Source organism: Anabrus simplex, chromosome 4 (genome assembly GCF_040414725.1).
Source record: "Anabrus simplex isolate iqAnaSimp1 chromosome 4, ASM4041472v1, whole genome shotgun sequence".
Lineage (NCBI taxonomy): Eukaryota > Metazoa > Arthropoda > Insecta > Orthoptera > Tettigoniidae > Anabrus > Anabrus simplex.
The window spans coordinates 219,251,165-219,264,475 of record NC_090268.1 but is presented as its reverse complement, the minus strand read 5'-3'; the positions used below and the strand labels follow the sequence as shown (position 1 = coordinate 219,264,475).

Genomic DNA, 13,311 nt, shown 5'->3' with positions numbered 1-13,311 from the left:
TTACATGAGAGATGGATAAGTCAAAACAGAATTTACGAAATAAATTAGATGTAAAAGCCTTAGCATTATCAGATACAATATATTGGCACGGACCAAAAGAAGCAAAAATAGAATTTAGGCAAGTAATGGTGGACTGAGCGGTAGCCAGCTTAGTCGGAAATAACCAGGAAAATCTGGTAAAACCATCTACACATACAAAGATGAATTTGTTGGCATTTCCCTTCGACTGGGGGAAGGGTCCTACATAATCAATATACAGGCGTTCCATGGGGCGCGATGCTTGATGCGAAGACAAGAGGCCTACCTTGGTGGACATGGTTGGTTTACTAATCAAACAGGATTTACAAGCCTTTACTAGTTCACGGATTTCACCGTCCATACCTTTCCAGATGAACATTTCACGAATCTTTTCACGAGTTTTAAAGATACCAAGATGCCCTCCTAATGGGGTCTCATGATAATACCTAAAGATCATAGGTACAAGAACCGCTGGAACAACAACCTTCATCATCTTATCATGCCTCGAAGGGCAACATAGAACACCATTCCTCAGAACATAAGGGACGACATGTTCCCCAGAAGAAAGGGTTTCCATTATCGGAGCCAGCGTCGGATCTTCACGTTGGTATTTCTCAATATCCCTAAAAAGCATGGGAGCATCTGTTAAGATGGCATTAACACCAGATAGTATGGACTCGGGAGGTGATGAACTGTCGACCGGTTCCTGGGTCTCGACGTCGTTAGAAAACATACGGCTGAGTCCATCAGCAACAACATTTTCGGTACCTCTGATATGCCTGACATCAAATTGGAAGGCAGAAATACGGATGGCCCAACGGGCTATACGACCAGTACGACGCGGCCTACCTAAGACCCAGCTTAGGGCTTGATTATCTGTCTCCAGGTCGAATTTGACATGTTCCAGATAGAGACGGAACTTCTCTAAGGCGAATAAGACTGCCAAACCTTCGAGCTCATAGATGGAATACTTGGCTTCTTGAGCCGACAATGTCCTAGACGCATAGGCGATGGGGCGCCTCCCTAGTTCAGTCTCTTGAAGAAGGACTGCAGCTACCGCTGACGACGACGCGTCGGTTTGGACGATGAATTTCTTCGAGAAATCAGGCATAGCAAGTACAGGGGCATTACAAAGTGCTAATTTAAGGTCTTCAAAAGCGGCTTGTTGAGAAGGTCCCCACTCGAATTTGATGCCTTTCCTACGAAGAAGGTTTAAGGGCGCCGCTCTATTAGCGAAGTTAGGAATAAACTTCCTGAAGAAATTCACCATACCAATGAACCTGGCGATACCTTTAATGTCCTTGGAAGGTTTGAAATCACGGATGGCCTGGGTTCTAGAATGATCGACTGCTACACCATCAGGTGACACAATATGCCCTAGGAAGGACATAGAGGGCTTAGCGAAGGCAACCTTGGACAACTTAGCAGTTAACCCAGCCTTACGAAGGCGATCGAGAACTTCTCGCAGATGATCTAGATGCTCTTCAAAAGTCTCTGAAAATACGACGACATCATCCAAGTAGTGATATAAGTACTCAAATTTGATGTCGGAGAAGACCCTATCTAGTAGCCTAGTGAGTACAGCTGCTCCGGTGGGGAGCCCGAAAGGCACGCGGTTGTATTCATATAAATTCCAGTCCGTGGCAAACGCTGTAAGGTGTTTAGACTCTTCGGCAAGGGGAATTTGATTGTAGGCCTGATTTAAGTCCAAGATAGTAAAGAACTTGGCCTTACGAAACCATGAAAAACAAGAATGATGGTCAGGAAGGGGCACAGATTGCAACACCACCTTCCGATTGAGAGCCCTATAATCAATGACAGGCCTGAAGCCTCCTTGGGGTTTCGGAACTAGAAAAATAGGCGAAGAATACGCCGACTTAGAGGGCCTAATAATACCATCCTTCAACATCTGATCGATAATTTCTTTCAGAGCCTTCATTTTAGGTGGAGATAGCCTATACGGTGGAAAACGAACAGGAATCGAATCCGTGACCTCAATTTTGTATTCGATCAGGTCAGTAACACCAAGAGTATCAGAGAACACCTCGGGAAACGACTGACACAATTTGCGAATACTATCAGCCTGCTCCTCAGGTAGATGTCTAAGGTCTAACAACATCTCATCCTGGGTAGGCGAAATAGAAGAACATGATGCAGATTTACACTTTAATAGAGGAATGCTACAATTAGAGGCAAATTTGAAAGTGCAAGACCTACTCTGAAGATCGAGCACAAGACCAGTGTGAGAAATAAAGTCCGCTCCCAATATAATGGGGCAAGACATGAGCTTGGCCACAAACAATTTAACTCTCCAAGTGAATTTAAAAATACGAATTTTGACCAATAAGGAACCTAGAATTTCTAATGGGGATGAATTAGCCGAAACATATTGCACAGGAGATGAGACATAGTCAGGTAGTTTACAAACAGATTTCAATTTAGAATACCATTCAGCCGAAATAATCGAACAAACACTGCCTGAGTCTAAGAGAGCTGTAATAGGCTCGTTATTTAACTCAATCTTAAGAAAAGGAACCGGTGCGGGGGAATCCGCCGCAATCCTAAGACACTCTTTGGGACCTTCAAAAGATACATTTGAAAATTGCTCGTTCTCTAAATTTACAACCTGTTTACCAGGGGCTGAGTCTCGGGAAGATGGATTAGTTGACTCAGCCGAAGCCACTAGTCACTTTTTATTATTGGCATAGGTAGAATTTGCACCAGAAGTTGAGCAGGAGGGGGTGCCATTCGAGTTTGGGCAATTCTTTGCGATATGTGAGAAAGCCCCACATTTAAAACAGCCTTGTGCTGAACCAGCTCCATTATTTGCCCTACTAGTTTTGACCAATGGACATTTATTGCGAAGATGGTCAGGCGACCCGCAAGCATAACATTTACGGGGTGTGACTGGTCGGCGAGGTGGAGGCCGAGTGTTACTAAAGGAAGGCGGGGGTTCTTTCGCTACACGCAAAGAATCGGCGTATCTAACTCCTTCCGCTGAGACGGCCAACGCTTCAAGTTCAGAGAAAGTTTGCGGGCACACCGCGAAACACAAGTATGACCTATAAGATGGTGAAATGCCTTCCACAATAGCCTGTACAATCTGATCTTCAGGAAAATGAAGGGCAAACACCCTAGTATAAAACTTAATATCTTGGATGAAGTCTGCCAAGTTTTCATCCAAGCGCTGTACACGGTAATAGTACTTCTGAATCAGGGAGGACCTGGCCCTAGCCGGGATGAAGTTAGCTAGCAAATGGGCATGGAAATCCTCAATAGATGATTGCTCGGCAATGGCTCTTACGATTTTATCAGAGAGAATACCAATAGCATACGGATAGATAATTTGCAAAATTTGACATGGAGAAAGAGAAAACACAAGGGCATGATCCTGAAATTCAACCAGAAATCTTAAAAATGAAATTACTTCACTGGTGGTATTAACCGAAAACTTAGAGATACCTCTGAGCAACATTGCCAATGGATGAGGCAAGCTGCTAAACCCGGGTGACATAGTAGGTAAAGGTTTCAATGGCAAGGAAGTTAATTCAGAACGGATGTTACTCAACGATGCACGGCGTTCAGGCTCGTTGTCCAATGGGGCAGAGATAGTTTGGGCAGCAATGGTTTTCCTATTTACTTCTCCCTTAGGAGGTGCTTCCTCGCTACCTACATTCACTATGGTGGGTTGATCAGATTTGGGAGGAACTTCCCCAGTTAACAATTGAGTGACCTTGCTAGATAATTCAGACATATTTTCAAGCAGCGTTCTAGCTTCCTTCTTCTGAACGTCATTCAACTTTAGAGGCAACAGATCGTTAACTCTATTTGAAAAGTGATATAGCCTAGCTTGCACACGCTTAATTTGATTGGGAGAAGGATCATTTTCATCAAAAAAACTAACTACAGAAGCTAGCCCAGTAATATTCTCCGTGATCGTGGAAAGAGGGTCGTCAATTTCTTTCTCTCCCAAATTGGGGATGGAAATGGGCAAATCTAGGGACTCTCTAAGCTTGTTAGTGTCTACTGCAACCGTGCCTCCAGATTGCACATTTCTGATAGTTAATTCATAGATCAACTCCTCTTTGCGCAAATAATTAAGATGGAGAATATCGCGAGGGCCTGGCATGATGACAGAACAATTTTGAAAAAGTCAAAAAATTCCAGCAACTGAGAAAATGGTTAGAGTTCGGATCAAAACAATGTGTAGCCGTCAAAAGGGGCTAAATTGAGACCCATTCAACCACGCTCTGCTACCACTTGTTACCGTGTTTTTGTGGTAGTTATGCATGAAAGAAGGTGCTGGGTGGTGAATAGGTCTCAAGCTACTAAAGTGAAATTAATTTTAAAATTTAACAAGGTTATATTTTCTTTTCAAAATTAGGTAACAACAAATAGAACAGGTACTTAGTAGCCGAAACACGATTGAAAAATACATTTACATAGGTACCACATTTGGGGCTTCAAAAGTCAGAAACATAATTCTTGAGCAATGAGCCCAACCTTACAATGAACACCATACAACAAAGGGGCCGAAAACCCCCAAACATGCCAGAAACATTTGCTTCCAATTACACCCAAAAAGCCTCCTTGAGGCAGAAACACAATTTTCAAGAAAGGGCAACTTCCCCCTAAAATACAAGCCTATCATAGGCCACTCCGAACTCCACCTTTAAGCTGTCCTCCAAGGACATATACACAGGGGTAAAATACCCAACCTACTGAGGTCTGTTAAATGACAAGAAGGTTAATGCATGACCTCTAAAGTACAATTTGAGAGGAGGCGAACTTGCACTCCCAATACACTTTGCTTAAGACCTACTTGGCCCTAGGCCGTTAATACAAGGGCTAATCCCATACTAAAGAGGTGACTTAAGAAGAGAACAATTTGTTTTACGTTAACGAAGAATAGGTTGAGAAAACTAAGTTCACCTCACAACAATATGAGTGGGAGCTCGAGAGGGTTAGCACTCTCTATCCCAGTATGAAGCTTTAAAAGAGAATATAGGAAAAGGTTACATGGTTGAACGCTTAGAACCCGCCCCGAAAGTTAAACTGCTGAGCTAGCAAAGAAAGAAGTTATAAATCGGCCATTACCTTGTTGTTGACCGCTGCCGAAGAAAGAGGCGCTTCCCGCCCCCTGCTATGTACTTTACACACAGAAAGATGGATCAGAAGTGGCGCAGAGACCCAAAAATCAGCAGTTTATATCCTCTCGCGGAAGGTTCTAGGCGTTAGGGGAATGAAAACACCCGCCCACAATAATTTTATTGGCTAGGGTACAGAAACATATCCAAGTTGGGGGAAAATACATCGGATTGGTCGGAAATTACTAAAAGAAATTCGGGATTGGATAAACCTAAAACAAGGGGAAAAAAGAGGGGTATACAGCCAACTTAAACAATAACAGAAGGAAATTTAACAAGAAACAAACATTTGAAATAAAAATTTCTCCAACAAAATAGTTCTTTGACTCCGCACTAGGGTGCACTATTGTTGATCTTCAGTAGTGTCCTCTAGGAGAGAAAGTTTACACTTCTTACTTCAAGCGAAACAAAAACACATCAAAAATGACACAGTTCAAAAACTCAAAATTTTCCACGTGGTGACATCTTCTGAGAAGGTAAAGAATTAACAGCGTAGATAAAGTTCAGACTTCCTCCAGCAGAGGAGTTTCACCTGGCGCAATTTTTAAATTAGCGGCGTGGAGGTGTACCGCCCGGTACAATTATTATTATTATTATTATTATTATTATTATTATTATTATTATTATTATTATTATTATTATTATTATTATTATTATTATTATTATTATTATTATTATTATGATATTTGCCTGCTGCCATTTCTTGATGGATACTGTACGTTTGTATCCATCTCTTGGCACAGGCCAGAGTAAAGTGTAGCTTTCACCGAAGTCCCAATCTCATCCATGGCTGTGACAATATGGAAGCTGCTGGGGTATGGGTGGTGCTGAGTAATGGCATTCAGAGCACGACTAGTGCATCTGAGTGTTAAGAAAGGTGTTGCTCATAGGGTCAGTTGTGCTGCAATAGCACTTTCTGACCCAGTGAGGAAAGCAATAGCAAACTACCTCACTCCTCGTCTTGTCTAGTACGCGTCATTTTGGTGCTGCCATTGGTTTTTGCGGTTTCCTTATAACCGCATAACCTTTGGTTCTGCTATTTGAGGATCCAACCAGCCTCTGGGCTGATGACCTAACAGACATTATTATTATTATTATTATTATTATTATTATTATTATTATTATTATTATTATTATTATTATTATTATTATTATTATTATTATTAAGACGTGCAAAGCCTAGGCGAGTGAACAAATGACCATCCAAAAATATTTAAATTTTGAATGTATTCCCCAAATTATATTTTTCTTGTTTCGTTTTGATTTTCTTTTCAAAGCAAATGACAACAATAGAGATTAATAATAATAGAAAATGACATTACAAATAAGCGTTAGAGTTTAATCATTAACAGGGGGGAGAGAGCTTTCATTTTACAAGACTTGCTAGTCTTAAATACATCAGTATTATGATTTACAGTAGATTAAAGGGTATAATGACTTAACACGATGTAACAAACAGTTATCAAGATATTGAAGTATTTCCTTAAAAATGTTTTGTTTTGGGTAAAGGGCGGTAGAGGTTCTCAACTGGAGGGCGTGGGTTGGGAACCCTTGCCTTTCCTTTGCCAATACCGTCATTTTCGCCTGATGTCTGTATTGTCCACAGAGTCTGTGTGGACCGAGCGCTACATGGGACTGCCTACCATCGAGGACAACCTGTCCGGTTACATTGACGCTGGTCTTACTAACAAGGTGGAGAACCTAAGAAACAAAAGATTCCTCCTCATGCACGGAACAATGGACAATGCTGTTCACTATCAGCATTCTGTGATGTTAGCCATGGTGCTTCAGCAGCAAGACATCCCGTTTGTTTATCAGGTGTGTAGTAGGAAGAATAAGTTCAAAACATACTCTCAAGAGTCGCATGTATACCAGCTTATAAGAAATAAATTGCAAGAGAGTCCACCTTTCCAATACAATATATCAAGTAAATAATATTGCATCAGTCTTGGAACTACTTTCGGCCACTTAGTGGCAATCTTCAGCCAAATAAAAATTAAAGAGATTATGTGATAACTAAAACATATGTATACCAAACAAAGACAATGTTGCAGGAATAATTATAACCTTAAAATACATATAATAACACAATTATGGTTATAATCTTCTTGTCATAATATGGTATCTTTAAGTTGATTTAGGACCTCAGGCAAAGAAGTATATCTGGAAATGATAGCCAGAATTAGGAATGAATAAACGTACAGAAAAGAAATTAAACAGGAGAAAAATTATTTATGAGACGAACCTCTATAGTGAAATGTACATATCCAATGTCTGATTTAGAACAAGCACTGACTTCTTGTACGAAGCAGGCAATGTAAACAAAGGAGTAGAAAGGGAGAGGAGAGCAGGGGGTAAAGAAGGGAGGTGAAGGAAAGGGAGACAGGTGGGTGGGAAGGGGGCAGGGAGGGGAGAAGGAGAGAAGGGGTGTCTAAGTTAGGGCTGAAGGATGTGGAAAGAAAGACTGCTGCTGAGAGGGGAATTTAAAGAGATTATAAAAGAATTCCTTTTATCTGAGATATGATTACTAAAGATAGGGATTAAAGGGTCAAATAAAATGAACGAAAGTGCAACTGATGCCATCACCACTCTATCCAATCTTAATGACATTGGCCCACATATCAAGTTTACACTAGAAACAGAGAATGATAAACAAACTCAATTATTTAGATCTAACGATCATCAGAGAACCTGGTTCATTAAGCTACACGATTTTTAGAAAACCAACGCAAACCGCTCACGCAGTCCATCAAGATTCCATACACCCACATGCCCATAAACATGCAGCATACCATAGTATGGTACACCGTGCTTTTAGCACCCCTCTGTCTAACAAATAACTTAAAAATGAATTAAACACCATTCACAGTATTTAATGGCTACAACAAATCCTTAATAGAGAAAATCATTAATCAACATAAACACCAACTTTCAACCACCTTAAAAAAAAGAAAAACAATTTTGTATCTACTTTTACGTTTAATAATAACCAAGTCTATCAAATCACAAACATATTTAAAAAGCATGACATCAAAATAGCCTTCAAAACTTGTAACAGAAACACAGATATTTTACACAATAGTAATTCTATTATTCATAGCAATAAGTTCACCAAGTCAGATGTTTATAGACTCAGTTGTAATAATTGTAATGCATCTTATGACAGTCAAACAGGTAGGAGCTTCCATACAAGATACGTAGAGCATATTAATGCCCTGAAATACGCACATTTTCAGCCATGGGACAGCACATGGGTGATATTCCGTAAGTTCACTAATATCAACCAAGACATGAACATTCTCAAAGTTATACAAAAAGGCCACTATATTACGGAAAATTGTTTTATCCATCTGGAACATTTTTTCAATCCTAACTTCAATCTAAATGAAATTCCAGAGAAATCAAAAATGTTATTTGACCTTTTAATCCATACCTTTAGTAATCATGTCTCAGAGAAAAATAATTCTTTCTTTTATAATCTCCTTAAATTCTCCTCTCAGCAGCAGTCTTTCTTTCTTTCTGCATACTTTAGCCCTACCTTAAACACCCATTCTCTCTTCCGTCCCCCTCCCGTCCCAAGCCTCCCCCTTCCCTTCCTCACCCATCTTTACCCCCTCCTCTACCTGTCTACTCCTTTGTTTACATTTCCTGCTTCCTACAACAAGTCAGTGCTTGTTTCCTATCCACTCCTTTGTTTACATAGTCTGCCTGCTTCCTCCAGCAAGCCAGTGCTTGTTCAACATCAGACATTGGATATGTAAATTTCACTATAGAGGTGAGTCTCATAAATAATTTTTCTCTTTTTAATTTCTTTTCTGTACGTTTATTCATTCCTAATTCTGATTTTCCGATTTACTTCTTTACCTGAGATCCTAAATCAACTTAAAGACATCATATTAGGACAAGAAGATCATAGCCGTAATTTTGTTATTATATGGAAGTTAATGTTATAATTATTCCTGCAGCATTGTCTTTGTCTGGTATACATATGTTTTAGTTATCACATAACCTGTTTAATTTTTATTTGGCTGAAGATGGCCATTAAGTGGCAGCAACTAGTCCCAAGACTGATGAATTTTATTTAGCCTACTTGATATATTGTATTGATAGGTGGACACACTTGTCAATTTATTTCTTATAATTATACTTCAATACAGAACAAAAATGAAATTTATAACTTATAATGTACAGCAGCTTTCTTCTTTCAGAGCTACCCGGACGTTGATGTGTTGACTGGAGCGAGGCCGCATGCCTACCACTTGATGGAGAGCTTCCTGGACGATTGTTTCAAGTAGTAACTCGTTGTAATCACTTATAAATATATAAAGTTTTGGTAAACTCTTTTGTTCATTATTGCCCATCTCCCTCAACTTTAGGCCAGCACTGAGTACCATATATATGATACTCATGAATATTCTATTGATAAATATTTGGTGTTCATATTGTGTCTACAGACCCACACAACCCTCTCAATCAATGTCCCGTATCCACCTTAAAGTAATCCATCTTAACATTTCAGATTCAAGAAAAATAATTACTTAGAGACAGGACAATGAACACAAAAATGAGAGGAAAAATGGTATCAGATTTCCCTCTGGGAAAATCAAATGATCATAAATATTTCTCTCTGTCATGGATATCCGTCAACAGTTGCTAATTTCAGGTGACGGTTGTTAGGTTACACTTCGGCCACACATTTTCTTACATGACATTATTTTGTCACACAAATTATCAGATGTCTCCATAGCTCTAAGACATATCTATGTCAAAACAGACCTCAGTGCTACTGCAGCCTTCAGCTCTCTGACTCCTATTAGAAGTGAAAACATAGCAGTAACCTTACGGGGTCCCATACTCCAATGCCATATGTGAAGACATTCAGGAGATGGCCCCAACACAACAAGACCTCTTCTTCTTCCTCTTGTACCATATCCTCATTTGATGTCGACTGCCATCAGGGTGATCTGGTCCTTGTTCTCAGCAACTTGGAAAAGAGTGGAGGTACTGAGTCCATACCATTCTTGTAGATTCCATAGCCTAGATATTCTCCTTCTTCACATACTTCTCCTTCCTTCAATTTTACGTTGTATGAAGGTCGGTCAAATACAAACGGGAGTTTTGTTCCTGAACATCAACAGTTGGTAGGACTGGCCCTACGGTTCTCCTATGCTTAGGCGGGACGGTTAAGAGTGGGGAGAGTGTGATGTTGGATATTTCCCGCCGTTTCGTCAGTAACGTTCATGATGTCAGAACACGTGCACCCCTGCACTGTGCAACACATAATTATAAAATTTCTTGCTCATGAAGGAGTTACAGCAGCGGAAATTTCCCAGAGATTGACTGCACAGTTCGGTGATCAAACATCGTCAAGGACGTGTGTGTTTGCCTGTAGTGATGCAAATTCCAGTGCCTCTGCTGGCACTGGTGTGCACAGTGCCAGTGCCAAGCGCGTCACCGTGTCAAAACACCGGTGCCGTGGCACAGCCAGTGCCACGATGACTACTTATTCATTGGACTCGTGTAGAAACGTTTATGCTGCATGTATTGACAACTACACATAGATATCGTCGCTGCCGGGACAAAACCTCCTATGTGGAATATTTTAGCTTAGAACTTTGGCCGGTAAGGTTCTGTCATTCAAGGTGCAATATTGTGTGCATATGGTCAAGGCATTCTCGCTCTTCATAATGTATGTGCTGCAGGTCAGTATATCTCCAAAAATATTATCACATAGGAGGTTTTGTCCCGGCAACGACGATATACCGTAATTTATATTAATATTTGCATGCAAAATACTACAAAATAACCCTCAAATAAACTTTCCATTCACATTCAAGAACAGTATTTTTTTCAATTCATTCACTGACAGTCTGTTAGTGAAAATTTGACCAGCTTTCGAAAACACAGCTTCGGCAGGCGCGGATGTTGCTACAACACACAACTTCCGGACAGCTAAATAGTAAAGGTTGGGATTTTCGTCTATCTGCCATTAACACGGAATTCAAGATAATCCATAATATAGCGTAAGAGAATAAAGAATAATGTGGCACGGTCCGGCAGCACTGGTAGGACGGGGTGACCAGTAGGTACCTACTGTAGAAGCGATCTGTCTTGGCACTGCCACTGACACCGGCACGGATCTGAGATGCACTAGCCTGTACATGCCGTGCCGTTGGCACGGGGCAGTCACGTGGCTACACACAATAGTGCTTCGCTCGGCAACAGTGCCAGCCGCCAGTGCCCGCCATATTGTTCGATGTACTCATGGAAAAGCAGACTTGATTGAGGTGTGTTCTTGTCCTTACAAACGGTATAAATAAGGTCAATATTCACGTCACAAACCTTTTTATTCTTGTAAACGTTTCACAGATTTATTTTTATGACAGTGCCAGTGGCACTGATTCATTTTAAATCGTGGCACCGTGCCTACCGTGCCGTCTCTGGCACCGGTGTCAAAGCACGGTGCCAGTGTCTTCCTTACATCACTATTTGCCTGGCATAAAAAGTTCAAGGAAGGACGAAAACATGTGGAAAATCAACAACACGATCGCCGTCCTCGGACCACCAGCATTACAGACGAAAACATTTGTGCGTGTTGGAAGTGTGGTTTTCTCATAAAAATAAAATGTCATGTAAATATCTTGTATATATCTTAATGAAAACAACATTGAGGTTATGTGTCGGTAGCTCAGATAATTGAGTGGAGTGGTTTATCTTTGTTTGCTTTTGTTCTTCGAACATTTGAACTGCTTTGTGTGTGTGGTGCTCAGTTGTAGTCATCAGCTCATTATAAATGGATGTGTGTGGAGAAGCTGGTGTTTCAATGGTATAATTTGATTACCTAAACCGGTGTAACGAGCATAAATGAAGATATATCAACAGGTTATGGGCCCAGAGCTCCAGAGCGCCAAAACGCCGCAGTAAAATTCGGACAATATAAGTGGAAATTGAGTAACGAGAATTAACGTCGGACAAAGCAAGGTGTGACATTTTTGACGGGAAAAATGGCGACCTCGTGGACTGGTGAAGAAACACTGAATAGAAATGTGGCCAAGCTTACAGTGGAGAACTATTTTTCGTGGGCATTAAAGGTGAAACAAGAACTGTTGTTGAAAGATATATGGGAGTCAGTAATAGCGTATGAGGATACGGCAGGTTGTCAACTGTCTCAGATAAAAAAGAGACGACGAGCGCGAAACAATATGATCACGTTAGCGGTTATTTTCAAATATGTGGGAGAAAATTTTGAAAGTGACATTGCAGATATTGATTCAGCGAAAAAGGCATGGGAAAAATTGGACGAGTTGTGCAATGACGGAGGGCTAGTGAATGGTGCTATGACCCTGAAGCAGTTAACTCATTTTGTGAAGCCCAAGGACATGAGTGTTCAAGAATACTTCGCAAAAATAAGTCAACTGTGGAGGAGAACGAGCAAAGCTGGATACGAGTTCACAGATCAACAAGTTGCAGGAATGATCATCAGAAATCTTACAGAGGAATATGCAGCTTGTATACCTTCCTTGGAAGCTGATTTGGCGAAAATGACCATCTCGAAGGGGAAGGCGAGATTACTCACTGAGGAAAGCGGAAGGAAACCTCAGCAAAATGGAGGAAAGGCTTACGACACTGGAAAACGTGAGGAGGATGAAGCTCAAGCCATGGTTGTTCAACAGAAGCGAGATATCAAGAAAGAAGACTTGGGACAAGGAAAATATAGTTGCTACAATTGCGGTAAACAGGGACATGTATCTAAATATTGTCACAAGTATGTCCAAGAATGAAGAGTGACGAATCATCGCAGGAGAGTAAATCAGTGAATGCGAGTGGAAAAGTGGTAAGCCCAGAAATTATACATGTAGTAGATAAAGCAATGAGCATGAGAAAATTAGAGATTGGCTGTTTGATTCAGGTGCGTCCCATCATATGTGTCCAACAAAGGAGATGTTTATAGACATGTTGACAAATGTAACCGGGAATGGAGAAATAGGAGATAACAGTAAGCTGGATATCAAAGGTATAGGTAAGGTCAAAGTAAAAATGTCAACAGGCTGGACAATTACATTTACGAATGTGTTGTATGTACCAACCTTAGGTGCGAATTTAATATCAGTTGCTAAATTAACCAGCATAGGTTTCAAAGTAGGAT

The 13,311-nt window shown here is 40.6% G+C and overlaps 1 protein-coding gene across 2 annotated transcripts in view; it reads left to right on the top strand.

The window, feature by feature from the left end:
• The window catches only part of LOC136871785 (venom dipeptidyl peptidase 4), a 174,961-nt gene extending 165,458 nt beyond the window's left edge, over positions 1-9,503 (top strand). For both annotated transcript variants that reach the window (XM_067145369.2, XM_067145370.2), the window contains 2 exons: positions 6,772-6,983; positions 9,374-9,503. In XM_067145369.2, the coding sequence (XP_067001470.2) occupies positions 6,772-6,983; positions 9,374-9,460 (299 nt within the window). In that variant the 3' untranslated portion in view covers positions 9,461-9,503. The remainder of the gene's footprint in view (positions 1-6,771; positions 6,984-9,373) is intronic.
• Positions 9,504-13,311: the final 3,808 nt, after the last annotated feature.